The sequence below is a fragment of the Vitis vinifera genome, chromosome 9 (genome assembly GCF_030704535.1).
Source record: "Vitis vinifera cultivar Pinot Noir 40024 chromosome 9, ASM3070453v1".
Classification (NCBI taxonomy): Eukaryota; Viridiplantae; Streptophyta; class Magnoliopsida; order Vitales; family Vitaceae; genus Vitis; species Vitis vinifera.
The window spans coordinates 5,848,540-5,868,449 of NC_081813.1; the positions used below are offsets into that span (position 1 = coordinate 5,848,540).

Consider the following 19,910-nt stretch of genomic DNA (forward strand, 5'->3'; position numbering starts at 1 on the left):
TAATAGAAAAATAAATAAACAAAGTTACCAAAAATTGAGCCAAAGAAAAATTTGGCTCAAAAACCAATATGTTAATGATGGTTTTTCTCACAATAGAGTTAAAATTGACTTCTAAAAAAATTGCATCCCCCATTCTACGTATTTCTTAATAAACAATAGTTCATTTAATAATGATTTTAAAAAGTATTTTTTTGTTAAAAAAATATTTTTGAAAAAAAAAAATGGTGGACGATAAATTTTAGGAAATACTTTTAAAAATATAAAAAATTATTTATAGTGTTGAAAAATTACTTGTATATTTTGGAGGATAATTCTTCTAAAAACACTTGCTCATTTGGTAGAAATTCTAGAAAGCGCTTCTAACATTTATAACACTTAATTTTTTTTTTATTATTCAAGTGTTAGAAAGACTAGAAACGTTTTGTATAATCACTACTAAACATACTTAAAGTGCATTTGATAGTAATTTTAGAAAACGTTTCTATCATTTCTAACACTTAAATGATATAAATTTTAAAGTGTTAGAAAGTTTGAAAACACTTTCTAAAATCACCACGAAATAGGCTTTAAGAGTATGTTTGACAGTAATTTTATAAAATATTTATAGTATCTTTAATATTTGAAAGATAAAAATTTTCATATGTTAAAAATATTAAAAACATTTTTTTAAATCATTGTCAAACACACTTTCAAAGTACTTCCATTAAAACACTTTCAATAAAAATATTACCAAAAGCAATCTGACAAGAAAAATTCCTTAATAAAATATAACTATGGTTGTTATTATTAGCTTTTTTTATTTATAGAATTTCACATTAAAAAAAAAAAAAAAATTTGTGTCCAAGTATTCTTCCCAAACCCATAAACTAATTATTATTATTATGATTATTATTATTTTCTAAAAAATTTCCCAATTTTTAAAAATATAATTTTTGTCCCAGTGGGCCGCGGCCCACTTTAGGCCCGGCCCGACGGGCTAAAGCCCGGCCCAAGCCCGTCGGGCCCGAGCCCGACCCAAGCCTGTTTCTGGGCGGGCCGGGCCGCCCCCGTAGGCCCGCTCCTTTAAAAAAAAAACTACAAAAAGCCCGCCGGCCCGCCAGCCCGCGGGCCAAGCATTTTAGCATGGCCCAGCCTGGCCCGGTCCGTTGACCAGTCAACGGGCCCATAGGCCCGGCCCGAGCTGGGCCGCGGGCTTCCTATTTACGGCCCGGCCCGCCCCGGCCCGCCCGTTGGAGACCATTGTGTCCCACCACCGGCCACCCTCCTAAAACCTCTAAACCCTTGCACCGCGTTTCTCTCCGCAGCTCTTCTTTCTCCCTCTTGAACAGTTTGTTTCTTTCTCTAACTTTCTCTCTTTAATCTGCTCTGTAATGGCGAGAGAGAAGAAGTTGAAGCCTGTTGTTTCGTCTTTCACTCCTGATGGGGATTTCCTCGCCATTTTATCTCCCGACGGAACAGTTAAAGTATTATTTTTTCTCTTTCTACATACATTTTTGTTTCAATTTTTGAAATGGTTTGATTTCCTTATCAATCATGGCGAAATTGTTGGAATAAATAATTTTATTTCGAAAATACAGCATTTTTTGACCTAGTTGCTGCAGGAGAGGCACATAATTCCTGAGAGAATTACTGGATTGGGAAATTATATGTTGCGGATTTAGGGTTTTATTGTATGTGTAAATGTTTTGGTATTCTTGATAGTTTTAGTTAAAGTATCAGATGGATTTTACATCAAATTAAGGGTTGCTATATGAAAGTGTATATGGGGGTGGGGTTGGGTATGATTGAGGTTGTAGTGTTTGTCACTCGGTGCAGTTTGTTTTGATTGATGATTTAACCCTTTACAAGGGAAACCCTAAAAGAACAAACAGACTAAGACTGGAAGAACTGTCATTTTAGCTTCTTTTTCTCTAGTTTATACATAAATCTATCTAGTGGGAGCTCATTACTGAAGAAAAATGCTTGCCATGGTTTCGGAGGAAGGTGACCGTGGTCCGGGCCTAAAAAATGACCCATGCATGCAAGATAAAATTACCTTTATGTGTTTTGCATGAACACCTATTTGCACATGGGGACTGTTGGTAGCATTCTTCCATTAGTAAATGAGTTAATGAATTGATATTATGTGTGTATTTGTTTATGCAAATCCTATTGAAACTAATTCACAATTTTCAGATTTGGAACACAAGTTATCAAAGTCTAGTGGCAGAGTGGAAGGGGCCAGATGTGGACTCTGGTATCGGTTATTCTTGTATGACATGTAGTTTTGTTGGAAAAAAGGTAATTTCACATTCCCGGTGAAAGTGCTTTAGATTGTTAGATCTCTTTGGTTTTGGAAACTAAGGTGGAAAGTTCTTTATACTAGATATGTGATAAATTGATTGTTTTCATTTTGGTCCTTTTAGCGTAGAAAAGAACGTGGCGCATGCTTATTATTGGCCCTTGTCACAAATGATGGAAACATTTTGGTGGTCGATATTTTTGCTGGTGAAATGAAGTGGGAATCTTCCAGATACCATCCTGGGTATGTAAATTAACATTACATTCATTAATACTTCCAATTTAACATTGGGTCTTTTATCCATGGATATCAAAGGGAGAGGTTGGTAGGCTGTGAAGATAACAACAGTGAAGAAGAGTCGAGCATGAACTTTGTTAGTATGCATAATATACATTGTGAGCCCAAATCCTGTAAGCTTAAGCTTTTAGAAAAATTGGTTGTTTAAAATGATACCCATGGATCAGTTTCATTTTTGGTTGTTTCAACTTGTCTATAATTATCTTTTGTATGTTTTTTCCTTCAAAATGGTATGACTTCCAGTATACATTCTTAGCTCATCTGTTTCCCACAGAGAAATATGCATATCTTATATTTATGTTCCCTTGTATCTGTCTTTGAAGAGCTTCATTGGCTTTATGAGCACATGGGTTGTTTTATTATTTACTTCTGAAAGAGAATTTTTTTACACATGTATGCATGGTCCTGTACATTTTGACATGCTGAACATATAGATAAGTAATAATGTTGTCTCTCTTCTTTATACAGAGGAATTGTGGGGCTTTCTTTTGCAAATAAAGGGCGTATTCTTCATGTAGTGGGTACTAATGGAATGGTCTCAACATTGAAATCAGAAAATGGAGAACTTATAGGAGAGTTCAAAGCTTCAAAGAAGCCGATCTCTTCCTTAGCTTTTTCTAGCGGTCAGTAATTGAGTCATATTGATCCTTTTGAGTTTCTAACCTATTGTTGACATCATCTACTTTCTTTTTTCCAGACGAGAAAATCTTAGCCATAGCTGGTAGCAAGATACGGGTTCTAAGCTTGGAAAATGGGAAAGAACTTTTGAAGTTCCCTGATGATTTGGTGAGTTCACTAAATTAGGAGTTTGCTTCACATATCTGGAGAGTTCTTTTGTATGCTTGAGGTTTTCATAATTTGGATATTTTGGTATCACAGGAGTCTGTGCAGAGTATTTGGATATCTAATGATGCCAATACCATTGTTACATCTGGGTTTGGTGAGAAACATCTTCAAGTGTGGAACTGTGATTTGAATAGAAAGACTGTCAGTAAAGGGCCTGTTCTTTCCATGAAACATCCTCCAGTAGTATTTGAATGCAAGCATGGTTGGAATGAAGATGATGGTTTAGTCATCCTCTCAGTTTCCAGTTCAGGTACAGCTTATTTGTGGAATTTGAAGACCACATCAGCACAGGAGTATAATCCAACAAAGATAATGGTAAAAACTAAAGAAGCTGAAATAGACCAGAAACACAGTGGAAGTACCAAGAAGAGTCGCACTTCTATCATTACTGCTAGATTAAATGCTTTACAATCAGATGGATGGGTGACAGCTCTTGTTTGTTATGGTTCCATTAATTCTCCTCAGTTTAATCTCTTGGAAATTAGTAACCCAGGGGAGGATATTGTTGTAGCAGCCACAGACAACATTGTGAAAACTGTTGCTGAGGCTGGGAGGGAGAATGGTGTTCTTGCAGGAAAAGGTGTGACTACTTGTTTCCTCACTGATAGATGAAAACAAAAAGTTTCTTTAGTCACATATAATCATTTCTTAATTTTCTTTAGTTTTCATTTTTTATTTCAGTCTCTTTGTGTTTCTGTTTTAAGATTTGGCTGTTCTATTTACTATGGTTTTTCTATATCTGTTTACTCAAACAATGGATGACCATTAAACATAACCCTTTTTTCAGCATTTCTTTCTCATTTATCAGTTTTTAGCTTATTAAAATTTTGTGTCTTCTCTAGGTTAATGATTTTATCTGAAATTTGCCTTTTCTAGGCTAATGTTTTTTTTTTCTTTGCTTTGATTTATTTGAATGTACTTGTAATGTCAATCCTTGCTAGACATCTTTCTTCATGAACTGATCTGTTTGGAAATAAGAATAGTTTTGACTCTCTAGGCCTTTTGGATGATCATAAGGTTATAATTTCATTTCAACCTTTTAGTTTTTATCTTACTGAAGTTACGTGCCTTTTCTAGATTTATTTTTTTATATTTTCCTTCTGATTTTTGGAATCTACTTCGAATGTGTGTCCTTGCTGAATATGATTTTTTTAACTGGTTTGTTTGGTAATAGAAGTGGTTTTGCTTTTCTTAGCCTTTTTCTATGATTCAAGGTTGTAATTTCTTCTCATTGTGTATACTCTGTGGGCAATGGCTTGAACACCCTTTCTTTCTTTTAATAATTTTCTTATTCATCGAAGAAAGAAAATTTACTTAAGAAGTGCATAAGTAAATGTTAGCTTAAACATTGTGACATATCATTTAATCAAAATCATCACATCTGACTTTCAATTATATACAGAATACAAGCAGGACATCATATAACAGAGTATATATAGGATACAAAGTTTGCACCTATAAAATTCCTTAGCTGTTACTTTTTGGAACACTTCAGAGGTTTCTTTTAAAGTATTCTTCTAGATGCCAGAAATTATCTTCACAAGCATAATTTTGGATTACATTTTTCCTTGAAAGAGATGCATTAAAGATTACTTGTGAAGTTTCTTTTGTTAATCTCTTTTCAAATGCTTGTCAGACAAGGATTTTATATATGACAAGAGTTATAATTATATTTTAAAATCTCATTGCATTTTTTATGATTTGAACCAGGCTAAGAATGTTCTGTTTCATATGTTTTGTCCTGTGCAATTTGTTTCTAAGAACTCCCTAGTTTGTCAAACCTCACCAGCTACCCTTCAGTTAAGAAGTAAAAGTGAAAAGGTTCAATATTTCAGCGAGTTACTATTATGAGTTCCAAGTGCCAACTATAATTCTTTACATGTGATATTCATCTTATAAATCGTGGCTCTTGGAGTGACTTTCTAATGGTTCTGCTGTATAAATTTTGAAGATTTGGAATTAGAGGCAGTAGCAGAACCAATCCAAAACAAGAAGTCAAATAAAAAGCGAGCAGCATCTGATCCTGATCTTGCTGCTGCAGAAAACATGGTTGATATTGGTAAGTGTTATTACATAATATCTTCTTCCTTTTTCTTTCTTTCTTTCCCCCTATTTTTTTTTTCCCAGAAGCCTTAAACTTATAATTGAGTGGTAATAACTTCATCGAGTTGATCTCCATCTAGTATGTTCTTGTTACTCACTAAGAACCATGGTTGTTTAGGAGACCAAAAAATAGTCAAACGCATGTTGACTGCAACCTGACTTGTTTTTAGTTTTGTGTTTGTGGTAGGGATTTTGCTGATTTTTAACAGTTCAAAAAGTCATGCCCTAATTTGTTGCCCAAAATTGAGACCATCATAATTGGTTTCTACTTAAACCGAGTAAACAGATGCATGTGGACCCAGTCTGGTCCACTTTTGATTTCCCAGGCAGCCTGTCATTGCATCACATACCTTACTATGTAAAATAGAGATGTAAATGACTGCTTCTTGTGTATAACAACTGCAGAAAGGCTAATGCCATGACTTGCCTGTGTTTTTTCAATTTCAGATCAAACAATAACTTGATGGATATCTAAGTTTTAAACATCAATCTAACTTCTATAAAAATTATGAAACACACTGAATCATGTCTATAAAATAAATGCATGAGTTGTTGTGAAAAAACCTAGCCTAGTGAACAGAAGAAACACCCCCAAATCTCTATTGCTTCTTTAGGTGAAGTGATGAGATTAACCAGTGTTATGGAAATTTATAAGTTGGATTGTTGTTACCATCTGGTGGAATCCAGTTTAAGCTCTATTTTATGGCAAACTATCGATTGTGGAATTGGTGTTTATGCTAGTCTGTCATTGTGGTTTGCTTTCCGGTATTAGTAAATACAATCTTCACACTTTCACATTAATTCAAATTATACCCTGGTTGTGGTATTGGATATAGGCCATGGAGAGGCTGTGGATGGAGTCCAAATTGATGATGATTGGGATGAGCCGACCATGGGCGAGAAACTTGAGAGTTTAAATCTAATAGATAATGCTGATAATGGCAAGACCCGTGAAAATCAAGAATCTTCTCTTCACACAATGCCTCCAAGCGCAGACTCAGTTCATGTTTTGCTTAAGCAAGCATTAAATGCAGATGATCGTGCACTTCTGTTAGATTGCTTATACACCCAAGATGAGAAGGTCCTTTTCTCTCCCTAATTTAATTAATGACGGTACAACATTTCTAAATATTGTATCTTCTAAGAAACCTGATATATTATATGTTTGCAGGTTATTGCAAATTCAGTCTCACTGCTAAATCCATCTCATGTTCTCAAGCTTTTAGGCTCTCTTATATCCATGATTGAGTCAAGGTAAATACTGATGTATAATTGGGATATATACATTTCTTTTTTATGGGCAAGTAGAACAAAATTTATCAAAAAAAATGCTTAACAAAAAGGCATATATAATTGGGCTGTATGATATCTACACATGTAAATGCATATATATGACTGATACATCAAGGTATCTTTTGGTACATTATAAATGAGTTTTCTACGACTAGCTGGCATTGCTATTGGAACACTCTGTCCCCCGGATAGATAAGAGGTTCTGAACAAGGACAAAAGAAAAATGTTAGGACCAGAAGCTTTATTAGGAAAATCACCAATTTAACAAGGTGTTTTTGTTTCTTACCCTGTGTAGTTCTTGGTGTTCCTTTAGGTAGATTTAATACTAGCCAAAAGCAATTAGAGTGAGGAATTAGAAATTCAATTTGAGGCAGGTGACAACATTGCTTCAATGGGGCTTATCCAGAAAAGGAAGAAAAGAAAAAAAAAAAGAAAAAAGAAAAAAGAAAAAAGAATATTGCTCAAAATGGTCATTGGCTGTTTGTTACAAATTTAATGTGGGTTTCTGGGGGTGATTCCAGCTTGAGACTCCCTAAACTGGTGATCACACATCATGAACCTGAAGAAGGATTTTCCTTCAGTGTTTGAAAAGAATTTGATGCGTGGGGTTTCTTTTTTTGTCAGTGTTTGAAAATTGAATGTGTGGATATTGTTGTTCAAACTTTCACGCACAAGATTATTAAGATTAATGGGTTTTTGTGTTGCATTTGCTTTATAGGGGTGCAATATTGGTATGTGCCCTTCCATGGCTAAGAAGTTTACTCCTTCAACATGCGAGCGGAATAATGTCTCAGGAATCATCTTTACTTGCCCTCAACTCTTTATTTCAGGTCAGAACTAAGACTACATTATTTCGAGTAAAACAAATAAATTTTTTCTCTCTTTTTTTTTTTGGTATAAATTGACTGATTCTATGAATGTCACTGCCCAGTCATAGTGATATCTATTCTATGAACCTTTCCAAACATATAGTTTTTCCAGGGATACCAAAACATTTTCTTGCTTTTAATAACATTTGAGATGATTTGATTTTTTTTTTCTTTTCTGACAGCATAAAGTGTGTTTATTGTACGAGATGGGAATCAAACCATTTGCTTGTTTACTTGTTTTGAATGACATTTGAGATAATTCCATCTTTGTTTTCAACAGCATATGGTGTGTTCATTCATATCATGACTGGGTTCATCTGTAGGAGTTCCATTTACAACATAACATTATCTATCTTTTAATTGCTGTGATGATTCCAAGTTTTGCAACCCTAATTTTTGTTTGGAACTTAATACTATATTAGTGAGGAATGTTGCTATCAAGTGCCATCAGATGTCCATCAGATGCCCAAATTGTATTAAGTCTAATTACACATGCCATTAAATAACCAATGCCAGTGGATTAATTGTTATAGCTAGACACTGTATTCCATGGATTAGAGGGCAAGTTATTTAACTCCATTTTTTTCTTTGTGATGGATATGCAGCTCATAGAATCAAGAGTTTCAACTTTCCGTCCAGCCCTTCAACTACAAAGTTGCTTAGACTTCCTTTATGCAGGGGTGAGCGTGCTTTTCAATAAATATTAGGTGTGGATTCCGGTGAGTCCTTTTCATTCATGTGATTTGTTTTCTGCACAGGTTGGTGATGATGGGTTAGATGAGAATGAGACAGTAACGCCAATTATTTACGAGGACAAGGATGATGAAAGTGATGAAGGGGAGGAATCTGGAGATGCCATGGAAACAAATGAAGATAGCGAGGAACTTGAAGGCTTCAGTGGTTTAAGTGATATTGAAGGAAGTGAAGGAATGAGCGACTGACTTTTGATGATTAAAAGGCTGGGTTAGTCGGAGTTTGAAGAAAAGATTTCGGGCCTAAACTGGTACTTGAGTTATAATCTCATCGGAATAAAAACCAATATAATCTATGGACATTCTATTTAATTGTTTTTTGTTTGTCTGGGAAACAGAAATCTCAGTGAAACACAGCCCAATATAGTACTGGAGATGGTGAAACCCTTCCAGAGTTGAGGAGTTAGTGATAGTGAACAAAAACTTGAGAGCAGTTTCATGCCCTTGTTGCACAAGATGAAGATGGAGAAGGGAAGAAAGGAAGAAAGAAAAAGGCCATGAGCATAGCTTGGTGAGCCACGGAAATGCACTGTGTTTTCTTGTTTTTAGGGTTCTTTTGTTCCCTTTTTGTAGGAGTGTCTGTGATGCGGTTGTAGCATTCCACATGTCGTAATGTGTTGGGGTGCAAAATTTTGATGCAACAATTTAAAGTGAATCGAGGAGAAACACAAATATTGCTTTTCATTTTTATATGCTGTGCCAAAGAGATCGAGGCGTATGATTTTACGGTTTGATTCGGGTTAATTGATTGATTAAAAGGATGAGAAACCCATTCTTTCTCTACCACAGTTTCTCCCATCACTTCCAATCTACCAATTTTTTTATGAAGTCTTACCCTCTCCTCCACCCTCTTCAACCGGATCCTTTTCATCTCTAGGGTTGCTGAGAATTGGCTAAGAAACCCAACCAGGCAGCCATCTCGTTTTGCCCCCTACACAGTATACCCAAGACGCACAAACGGATAAAATCCTAAACGACGTCGTACAAGGAATCAAGAAAAAATCAATATGGAATGAGAAGAGAAGATTGCAGCTTGCATTTATATCGAGGTGAAATTACAATTCCATCCCTTCCAAGTTACAAAGCCAACAACAAACGACACTGACCCTGACACTGACAGTTGAAAAAACATAACAAATATTGGGCCGAGCCCAACAGCCCAATAGCAAACGCACGCTTTTCAAACTACTCTTTGGGCCTGTCCTCATTGCCGGCCATTCCGAAGGTTTGCTTCATAGCATCTGCAGCGCCTTGGGCCATGCCCTTCACTCTCTCTCCAGTGGTCTGCAGGATCCCGCCAGTCTTATCTTTGCCTGCTTCGGCCGTCTCACGGCCCGACTCGACCATCTCCGAGGCCTTCTCTTTCGTAGCCTCGGTGACCCCCAGGGCCTTCTCCTTGGCCGCCCCTGCCTTCTCTGAGAGGTAGCCTCCGCTCTGGTCCTTGGACTCCTGGGTCCTGCCTTTCGCTTGCTGGGCCGTATCAGCTGTCTTGTCTTTAGCATGCTGGGCTGTTTCTGCCGTTTTGTCTTTGGCCCCTTGGGCCTTCTCCTTCACCACCTCCGATGCTTCCCTTCCCTTTGCCATCGCTTGATCGGTCTTCTCCTGTGTAAAACAGGAAACTATTACGCTTATGCAGTAGGACTTGAAAATGGGCCGTGCCTTAATGAGAGATGATTAAGTAGGGATTTACGTATCATAGTGTTAAGGTGTTTGAAAATGTGATTAATAAATAGCCAAGCATGAGAGAAGAGAGAAGAGAGAAGAGAGAAACGAGAGATACCTGAGCATGGGCTTTGGTTTCACCAGCCTTGTAGCTCTGATCAGGGGATGCCATCTTTATCTTCTTCAACCAAACTCGAACTCACTCAGCTCAACTCAACTCAACTCACTGCTAATACTCAAAAGAACTCCAGAGACTTGCATTCAAAACTGAACCCGAGGATAGGGGGTAGGCTGTGGTTCCATGCATACATATAGAATTTCATACACAGTTATTGGTCGACGCGTGTCCTGCTTTATGACACGTACGTGGCACGTGCCATCTCATCGTCATACGCCTTTGTTTATAATGGGATTGGGTTAGTGACGCTGATTCTTTAGTTTCAAGACACGTGGCGCTATGCCCTCTACCGGATGATGCGCGACACTGTGATTTTGGCTGTTAGTATTCTTTTCGTTTGTTTTCAAAATCGAACTCCACCGAATCGGAAAAATTACGATGGAACCCTTAATGTCAAATTTATATAATTTATGTATTATATAAAATAAAAAAATAATTACAAGAAATTTAAAATGTATATAATTAAAATTTTTAATAATATTTTAATTTATATTAGATATATCAAATTAAATTATAAAGATAAATATAAATATATTAATATTTTAAACTAGTATATATAATATTTAAATATAAAAATATGTTTAAGATGAAAAAAAATTATAGTATTTAATCTTATCTCTTTGTGTTTGTATTTTATTATTTGAAAATTATTGTATTAGTTATATACATTATTTTCATAATTATTATTATAAAAATCAAGATGAATGTAAATATTTGGATGAAAAAAATTTGAAAAAAAAAAACATTAATCTTGCTATATATTTAGTTTACCGGCACTAATTATACATGGATAGCATATAGCTCAATGACCTTACCCTTGCTTTTAAAGTTGGAGGCCAGTGATTCAATCAAATCCCACATCGTAAAGGCATCCCACATTGTAAGGGCTTTAACTAAATGCAAGGTACAAATACCTTGCATCACTAGCAACAACCATACCTGGAGATTAAATTACGCTTTGGTTTTTAACAATAAGTGAAAGTTCGACCCAATTTTGGGCTTGATTGGTTTTTAGGAAGTTAGATGGATCGTCGAATACGATCCAACCATCACCTCGAGAGCAGTTCAACATATGACTGGTTGATTCGATCTAATTTTCAAAACATTGTTTTTTTTATTTTTTTAACTTGAATTTTTAAAAAGAAAATGAAAAATTTCTTTCTCTTTTCTTACCTTTGATATTGGTCATCAAATTAACCTTGAGGATACTCCTCAAGATCCTATTCCTCTTTCATCTCAAACATCTACCTCCCCCTGATCTCCTCCTCTTTTATAGGAGCCTTTTTCGCCTCATTCTCCCACCCTCACAATTCGAACCCTAACGTTATAGTCATTGATTTGCTTGTCTCTTTTCCTTTTCAACCCCAACGTGACAAACAGTTCCCTTCTGATCTCAAAGAAACCGAGTTTTTTAAGATGCATGAAAACATATGAAAATCCTAAGTGCACTCATGCATTCATCTTACATTAGTTTCCTATGATCTCAAGTCTTCCAACCGTCTCAATTTTGTATCAATTTGGTCATTTGATGAATTTTCGAGTTTATACCTGTGGATCATCTAAAGTAATTGCCAAAGAAGAACTCTATGCCCTTAGGGAAAGATGTCTCATCAGCTCGTCTTGAGGTTGTTTGTCGGCTCTGAGTGTGTCGACTTTGAGAAGGGCCCGCTGTTAACACTTCCTATAATTTCACAAAATTAAATTTATATTAAATATGTCTCTTGAAGAGACACCTTCAAAAATTCTCATATCAGCCCTTCATTGAAATAATTGAATTTATACCACGAACAAATACCTTGCAACACCAATAGAACCAAGCCTTGAGATTAGATTGGGCTTTGGTGCTCATTAACCCTTTTGGATTCAATCGAGTTAGGTTTTTAATGGGTGTTTGGTTGTAGTGCTTATTGGGTTTCTATAATAAGTTTAGCCCAATTTTGAGCTTGATTGGTTCTTAGGAAGCCAAACAGTTTGTCTGATTTGATGGTTGAACCACTAGTTTGAATAGTTTAAGATCGGTTTAACATGAAATCGGTTAAACATCGATTTAACGTGGAAACGGTTCCTTAGGACAAATCGAACCAAAGATATGACCAATTAATTATCCAATCAGATCGACTGATCTTGTCTAATTTTCAAAATATTAAGTCTTTTGGCTGAAATTTTTAAAAAGAAAATGCCAAATTTCTCAGCTTTCTTACCTTTGATATTATTCACTTTGATTTTAATTGCACATCATAAAAATATTATGAATAAGATTTTCGTTTGATAATTTAATTTGAAAAAGAAAAAGAAAAAAAAGGAAGCATAACTTCTACATATATTGGGCCAACCCGGATCAAGCTCTCTAATTTGAAGCCTAGGTCTGTCCAACCTAAACATTTAGTGGGTTAGGTTAGGGTGTACATTGTTTGAACCCTTATTAGGCCTTTTGCACAAATATAATCGTTTAAAAAAAAAAAAAAATCTTTCTTTCAAAAATAGTGATGAAATATGAGTTGATCTTCAACATAAGACAACCTATTTGATTTGCAAAACCAGGTCAAGCTCTCTCCGGAACCTATGCAGAAGGATCCAATGAATTCCAAGTTTGAAACATTCCTGTCCAAACCCCCATTTTCCTTTCGGAAGGACCAACCATTACCACATCTTCTAAAACCCACTGCCTAGGGTTACACTTGGCAACAAAAGGATTATTCAGCAAACCTATAAATTCCCATCTCAAACATCATCTTTGGCTATCCCCTCAAGCATTCATTTCATCTCATTCTGTCTTTCAAGATTTTTGAGTAAGACAATGGCAAGCCAACAACAGTCAAGCAACCTGGTCAGTCAATCCATCTCTCTGTCCATCCTTTTGGGTATGTGTTATTTTGATTTATTTTCAACTTTTTTTTTTCTTTTTCCCATTTGTGTGTTTTTATAGTCCAAGAGCGGCCAAATAAGCCAAGATGGCCCATGTGAGCAGAACGCTTCTTATACTCAGCAAGCCTCCAGCTTCCTTCAACAGGTATATATACATATCCTTCCTCCTCTGGGTTTATATTTTTCAAAGACCATTTTGGGATTGGTTGAGGAATATTATTCATGATTTGAGCATACCCATTGATGATGGAATTTGGAATTTGATGATAAAGCAAAACTTTTGAGCTATTCTGAGTAAGTCTTGTAGCTGAAATTAGCTTGATATTAATGCATTGGAATTGGGGATGCAGACTGGGGAGCAAGTGAAGAACATGGCGCAGGGAGCAGCAGAAGCAGTGAAGAGCACTCTGGGGATGAACAATGAAAACGCAGACAACAGTGCCACCGCTAACATCCCAAGCAACACCAGCAACCCCATCAACCCCAGCAACCCCAGCAACCTCAGCAACCCCAGCAACCTCAGCAACCCAACCACCAGGATTTGAAGTGTCTTTAACTAATTTTGCCATTGTAATTGCTTCTATTTTTTAATTTTTATTTATTTATTTGAAAGTTTGTAATGGGCATGGCTTTGTGCTCTGCTCTCTCTCTTTGTCTGTTGTGACTTGTGAGGAGCTTTGTGATTGAGAATCTGTTGTGATCTCTCCTCTGGCATTAATTGATTTTTTTTTTTTACTTGTATCCCTTTCTATGGACACATCTGCAGAAAGGCCAAATATCAGGATGGTTATTGTTTGATGTGGTTAATCATGAGATTGATTTCATGTGGTGATTGAAAATTGAGAATATGTCTTTGTGCGTGTCGTTCAATTTTCAGGTGGGGGAGGCCTTGTTCTTCTCAGCTCTCTCCCTCTCTCTCTTCTTCTCTCTCTTCCTCTCTCTCCCCTGCTAGAATGCCATTGTTCTTTTTGAGAAAGTGAACTAAAGAAACATCAAAAAACAACTTATGGGTTTCTCTGATACTACAAATTGTTATCAAAACTTCAAATTTATTTCACTAATTTTACTTTTTATATAAAAATTAAATAATTTAAAAATATATAATTTTTTATATAAAAATATAAATATTATTTCTAATATTTTATATTATGCCAAGTTGCATATTTCTAATATTTTTAATACAATAGCAAATCCAAGGATGAAATAAAAGTAGATGGTTGATAAATTTTCTCAAAAAACAAAATTTAAGAGAAAAAAATTCTCTAATATTTTTTAAAATACAAAATTTGTTTAAAAACTTGGAATGTGTTGAACCCATTTTCCCTATTTTCAAATATATATATATATATATATATTTTAAAATAATTTTTATCTATAATGTTTTATTTTATCATTTTCTATATTTTCATAATTATTTTTAAAATAATTCTTAAAAAAAAAACAAGTGAAAAAATTAAAAACAATTAAAATATGATCTAAAAAATAATATATTTTCATAACAAATTCTAAAAAATATATATTTGCATTAAAATTTATTAAATATATTTTTGAATCTAGAAATAGTTTTTTTTTTTTTTTTTTAAAAAAAAAACTAACATTCTAAAAATATAATTATTGAAGGTGATTCCATTGCCCTAGTTAAAAATATTTTATTGATAATTATTAAATTAGATATTATTAAAAAATAAATAAGTTAACTAATTTTATTGCTTATCTTAACCATAATATTGATGAGGAATGTAACTTAATTGATTCACTTTGAGAAACGTGTTGAATGGTATATAATATTGAATGGTAAATCCCATTGTATATGCCTTAAATCTAACTCTTCTATAAGCCCCAAAGGATACACAAGCAACAAGCATATAGGCGACATAATATACTTATAAGGAAAAACCATTAACTTGTATAACCTTTTCAAGCATTTATAAGAAAATGATCAAATACTTCTATGCTTCATGCCATATGTCATCTCCTCATCTCCTTGATGCACTAATAGCATTTTACTTGAGCTTTTGCCAATGCTAATCTATCATATTCTTATTCCTTTAGGTGCTATGTTCTTGTTGTGCTAATGACACTTAGTGATGTTTCACTAACACCAATTAGTGTACCATATTGAGCCACATGTGCCATTTAACCCATTGATTGTATAGAGGCCAATATATGGTAAACTTTCTCTTAACCCACATCCTTGCTACAAGGTGATTTATAGTGCCTTGTTTTCTCTTCAACTATAAGTTATGTTTATGGCATTATTGTGGGGGATGCCTTCCACATGTCCTCCCCTAATAAAAAACCCTTGGTCTGTTCAAGGTAAGTAGATGATTCTTCTAGATCCATCCGTCTGAACCAAAACAAACTCCGTCTGACGTAAGAGGAAAGAGATTTCCTTCTTTTTAAATGTCAGACGGAATGGACATACCAAGTCAATTGAGATTTGCAGATGGATTAACCAATACAATCAGAGACTCCAGGCATTAAATAGATGGACAATCACATCCAGTGCCTAAGCAACGGTCTAAACGACATTTACATATGAAAGTCGATGTTTACTAATTGCTACACACAATCTACGACATTGACAAACGTAAATGCATAGTCAACTACATGGTTTGAGACTCTTACTCGATAGCCAACAAATGACACCAGTTAGTGGATTTTGTTTGGTATGATTGCTCAATCCACGCAGAGATGATGATGTTAACCCTCTTGCTAAGGCTTGATTTCCACCCTGATGGCAATCATTATCATAAAAAAAGGCATGAATAAACCATCATCGCTATGGTGAAGGTGTCATTCGCTCTATAAAAACCCTAGGGAAAGCTTGAAAAAGGAACGCGTGTATAGAGCCACTCGAAAGAATTAGATCCATCCTTATGCATTTCTGATTTAAGCTTCGGAGGGGTGTGCTCAGACCACCTGTTCGGACATTTTTTTGTGCAGGGAAGAAGCCTGTTGACTCCAAAGAAGCTAGACGGACTCAATCTGGTTGGCACTGCGCCAACAATTATTGGTTTATGCATGACAATATTGTTGATTTTTTTTTTCCTAAGACATAAATAGCTCATATCATGTGTCACATAGTAGCATCCCATAGCATTATGTTGATGGGTTGCTTCACACTCATGTTAACAAGACTCACTGTCACACATTACCCATGTCCAAGGTTTTATTTTATACCTTTGAAGTAGCATGCTCGTTGGAACTTATATTCTATCACTATTCTTGGAGAATGTCACAATCTCCCTTTTCCCACTTTAAAGAGTTTTTTAAGCGTTTTCCATTGTGATGATATGTGAAGATATCATAATTGTTTTGACAACAAATAAAATCTCGTACTTGAATTTTTGTCAAGTTAAGCCATCCACAGGTGCTCTACATGCACACGATCGATCTACCACCAATAAGTCACCACCAAACCAATGTTTAACACCCATAGCACTTATTCCCACACACTTATAGGCTTTGCTAAGTCTTTCAAGTAGTCTTCTTTTTCGCATCGTCTTAATTATTATGACATGCCATCCAACCTTACCTTATACGCTCATGGGCGTAAAGTGTCTATGTAATGCCCCAAACTCAATTTAGGGGTAAAATTGTATTTTAAAAATTATTAATTAATTAAAGTAATTTAATAAGGGTAAAAATGTCTTTTCGTATTTTAAACCCTTAGATATAAATTAGATTTTTCCTACTTTCTTTATTTATAAAACCCTTTTACACATAAATAAAAAAGATCAGAGAGTATAGGGCTGAAGATTTGGAAGTTTAGGGTTTGAAGTTCAATTTTTTAGGTAAGATTTTTATTCCTTAAATTAATATTTTATATTCGTTAATTAGTTTTGAACACTTTAGATATTCTTTGGAATATCTCAATTTTGATTAGAGTTCGTTTAGTTAATTTATAGGTAAAAAAGATTAAAAATTTATGAACATAGTTTGATTTATTAATGGAGATTGACAGATTTTGATTACTCAAATGAATAGATATAGAAAAAAAAAAAAAAAAGAGTAACATGATTTTCTGGAATGGTGAAAAGAAAAAAATAATAATAATGTAAATGTATGTCGTGTAGTAGAGGGTTTAAAAAAAAAAAAAAGATGTGTGTGGATGTCCATGAAGGAAGAAACACAATAAGAAAAAAAAGTGTTATTATTATTATAATAATAATGAGTGTAGTTAGTGGCTTGGAGTAATGGTGTTGCACGGTCTTTGAAAGTAATAATAATAATAATAATAATAATAATAATAATAATAATATATAAGGGTGGAATTGTGGTTAAGTGACAGTTGGATTATGGGAATAATAATAATAATAATAATAATAATAGTTTCTTGTATATGTTTTAATTTAATTTAAGTATATAAAGAAATAAATAATGAGGATAAGATTAGGAAAAAAAATGAATTTTACAATAATTTGGAAACTCAATAAATTAATTTATTCTTATTTAGTAAGTTGAAAATAATATTGAGTAGTAATAATATTAGCATGAGAAATTAATTAGGATCTCTAATACTAAATAACATATTTTTAGGATAGTCAAATTTTTACCTTTAGATAATTGTGTATGATATTATGTTAGGTGATGAGTAAATTCGTCAAGCTAAATACTTCAAGTTTTTGAGCGCTTTTTCAAGGTAAGGGAAATTAATGGAGATTTTTATAAAAGAAAATAATTTCTTTTTTATATTATATTTTGAAATGTGTAAAAATATTATTTTTATCTTTATGCATAGATCAAATATGTGTTTTGTATGAAAAATATATTTGAGAATTTTCTTTGTTTATGAAAAATGAAAAATTGAGGAGATATAATATTTTGTTTTGTAAGTTTGAATTAATTAAATAAAGTGTTTTGACTCTGGATTATATGACCCTAGTTAATGGGTTATAATTATTGACATATTCGACCCTAATCAATGGGTTATAATAGTTGATATTATATGACTCTAGTCAACGGACTATAATTGTTGACCTTATGACCCTAGTCAACGGGTTATAATAGTTGACTTATGACCCTAATCAAAGGGTTATAATTGTTGACATTTGGTTTTGTTTACCTTAACTATAACAAATTTGAAATTAGCCACTCATTTGTGAAGTTTCACCTAATTAGGCACCATTTGTTATTTGATAACCAGAGTAAAGATATTTTGAATGGATTTGATTTGGTTTTGATGAGAATTTGTTTTGAAATGGATATGAAAAAGTTTTGCTGAAAAATTTGAATGTATTAGTATTTTGAACTCTAAAGTTTTTATGAAAATAAATATATGTTATATCTCCTATTTGCAAACATGATTAAAAAGGTTTGATTCATGAAATTGTATTGATGTTCCTTATTGAGCTTTGAGCTCATGCCCATTCGTTGATAATTTTTCAAGTACTCTTAGTTCGGGCGAGGAGTGATGACTAGGCTGGGGAATTTTTTTTTGTTAGGATTTTGGTTCAAACTTAATTTTAGACATTGTTTAGATGTTAAAATTTAATTCTTATTTAAATTATTTAAATTTGGAGTTATTTGGATAATAACACTTTGGTTGATGTGTAAGTTTTTAAAGTTAAGAATTGAGGATCATAGAATTTATTTATTTTACTACTCTAAACATGAATTTGGTAATTGGTAAATTTCCAATTACAATATAAATGTTGTGTCATTCCCACTTTGAGCCTTTGGACTTGAAGTGTGAAATGACAGTCATGCCCTTGAAGTGAGTTTTGGGGCGTGACAGTCTACATATGAGATATTTGTTTCATATCATCATAGTCAAGTAATGACACTAAGGTGACGTTTATTTTTTTGACTTAATTCTAAATAGAACTTATTTTTAACTTAATACTAAATAATGCTTAATAATATTAAATATTAAGTTGTTTGTTTTTTTTAATATTTTATTTCTATTAAGTATTAAGCTGTTCGTTTTTTATATACTAAAAACCAATATCTTAATATTTTAATGTATTAAAAAAAATATAATTTAACGTATTTCTGTTCAAAATAATAAAATTGTTATAATAAATAATTTATCATTATCAGTCTTACAAAAAATAATTAATATATTTATTTTTTATATAATTAAAATAAAATATTTAAACTTAATAATATGAATTGGCTTCTTCTATTTGGGAAGGTTTCAAAAACTGAATTATTTTTGGGGCTCTGTAAACTCGTAGATGTACTAAATTCTCAAATTTGATATATTGAGTTAATGGGCTTTTGGACAACTGACTCAACCCAACCCAACCCAACTCAAACTCCGCCTCAAGAATGCACTTTTGGTTCTACTAGGATTTAAATCAAACAGGTTGTAGACATGTGATTAGTTCACCATCTCTTTTAGACATTAGAATCATTTCATCAAACAGGTTGTAGACATTTCCTTAGTTCAACATAAATCCTACGATTAATCAAACAAACAACCAGAGATGATGACAAACAAAACTACAGAATAAAATTTGAAAACATACATATTGTATCCGTAGGATAGAAACCAACACTACTTAGTTGTAGGTTGGGGTGTTGGAGGAGGAACAGCTGCATCGGATGCGTCAACATCAGATGAAACGGCAGTCCACTCGGGCGACAGAGGAGGCAGCGGAGCATACACTGTGGGGCGACGCTTAATATCCCATGATTGGGTTTTACACGGGCGAGTTTTCATGTGGTGAGACGTTGCCTTCTTCTGTGGCCGCGACGAACACTCTATCACCGCCACCCAATCTCGGGGCTGCCTTCTTCACACCAAACGACGCTGC

General features: G+C 34.0%; 3 protein-coding genes across 5 annotated transcripts; 2 read left to right on the forward strand and 1 right to left on the reverse strand.

Annotated features, from left to right (window-relative positions):
- Positions 1-1,219: 1,219 nt before the first annotated feature.
- LOC100265278 (uncharacterized) lies at positions 1,220-9,131 on the forward strand. 3 transcript variants are annotated; one of them, XR_786579.3, is made up of 13 exons: positions 1,220-1,463; positions 2,176-2,280; positions 2,406-2,524; positions 3,047-3,201; positions 3,276-3,364; positions 3,458-4,004; positions 5,376-5,483; positions 6,364-6,608; positions 6,699-6,781; positions 7,539-7,650; positions 8,295-8,369; positions 8,448-8,692; positions 8,780-9,131. XR_786579.3 is itself a non-coding variant. In XM_010656448.3 (12 exons), the coding sequence occupies exons 1-12, from the start codon at positions 1,371-1,373 to the stop codon at positions 8,628-8,630; spliced, it is 1,914 nt and encodes a 637-aa protein (XP_010654750.1). In that variant the 5' UTR covers positions 1,220-1,370; the 3' UTR covers positions 8,631-9,131. The 3 variants fall into 3 exon arrangements, 2 of the variants coding, with proteins under 2 accessions (XP_010654750.1, XP_010654751.1); XM_010656448.3 differs by having other exon boundaries at positions 8,448-9,131; XM_010656449.3 differs by lacking the exons at positions 1,220-1,463; positions 2,176-2,280; positions 2,406-2,524 and adding an exon at positions 2,542-2,676 and having other exon boundaries at positions 8,448-9,131.
- Positions 9,132-9,454: 323 nt separating this feature from the next.
- LOC100258268 (late embryogenesis abundant protein 1) lies at positions 9,455-10,391 on the reverse strand. Its single transcript, XM_002285324.4, has 2 exons — positions 10,222-10,391; positions 9,455-10,043 (listed from the first exon to the last, which is right to left on the reverse strand). Exons 1-2 carry the CDS (start codon positions 10,273-10,275, stop codon positions 9,627-9,629), a joined length of 471 nt encoding a protein of 156 aa, XP_002285360.1. The 5' UTR covers positions 10,276-10,391; the 3' UTR covers positions 9,455-9,626.
- Positions 10,392-12,799: 2,408 nt separating this feature from the next.
- LOC100260068 (late embryogenesis abundant protein 2) lies at positions 12,800-13,992 on the forward strand. Its single transcript, XM_002285328.4, has 3 exons — positions 12,800-13,108; positions 13,208-13,291; positions 13,497-13,992. Exons 1-3 carry the CDS (start codon positions 13,079-13,081, stop codon positions 13,689-13,691), a joined length of 309 nt encoding a protein of 102 aa, XP_002285364.1. The 5' UTR covers positions 12,800-13,078; the 3' UTR covers positions 13,692-13,992.
- Positions 13,993-19,910: the final 5,918 nt, after the last annotated feature.

What these genes read in the sequence shown, in the direction of transcription:
- LOC100265278 (XM_010656448.3), top strand. Translation starts at nt 1,371, where the DNA reads ATGGCGAGAGAGAAGAAGTTGAAGCCTGTTGTTTCGTCTTTCACTCCT. An exon ending in CTCCCGACGGAACAGTTAAA is followed by an intron (nt 1,464 to 2,175) that starts GTATTATTTTTT and finishes CACAATTTTCAG; the next exon opens with ATTTGGAACACAAGTTATCA. An exon ending in TGGTGTTCTTGCAGGAAAAG is followed by an intron (nt 4,005 to 5,375) that starts GTGTGACTACTT and finishes TAAATTTTGAAG; the next exon opens with ATTTGGAATTAGAGGCAGTA.
- LOC100258268 (XM_002285324.4), bottom strand. Translation starts at nt 10,275, where the DNA reads ATGGCATCCCCTGATCAGAGCTACAAGGCTGGTGAAACCAAAGCCCAT. An exon ending in AAACCAAAGCCCATGCTCAG is followed by an intron (nt 10,044 to 10,221) that starts GTATCTCTCGTT and finishes TGTTTTACACAG; the next exon opens with GAGAAGACCGATCAAGCGAT.
- LOC100260068 (XM_002285328.4), top strand. Translation starts at nt 13,079, where the DNA reads ATGGCAAGCCAACAACAGTCAAGCAACCTG. An exon ending in AACAACAGTCAAGCAACCTG is followed by an intron (nt 13,109 to 13,207) that starts GTCAGTCAATCC and finishes GTGTTTTTATAG; the next exon opens with TCCAAGAGCGGCCAAATAAG. An exon ending in CCTCCAGCTTCCTTCAACAG is followed by an intron (nt 13,292 to 13,496) that starts GTATATATACAT and finishes TTGGGGATGCAG; the next exon opens with ACTGGGGAGCAAGTGAAGAA.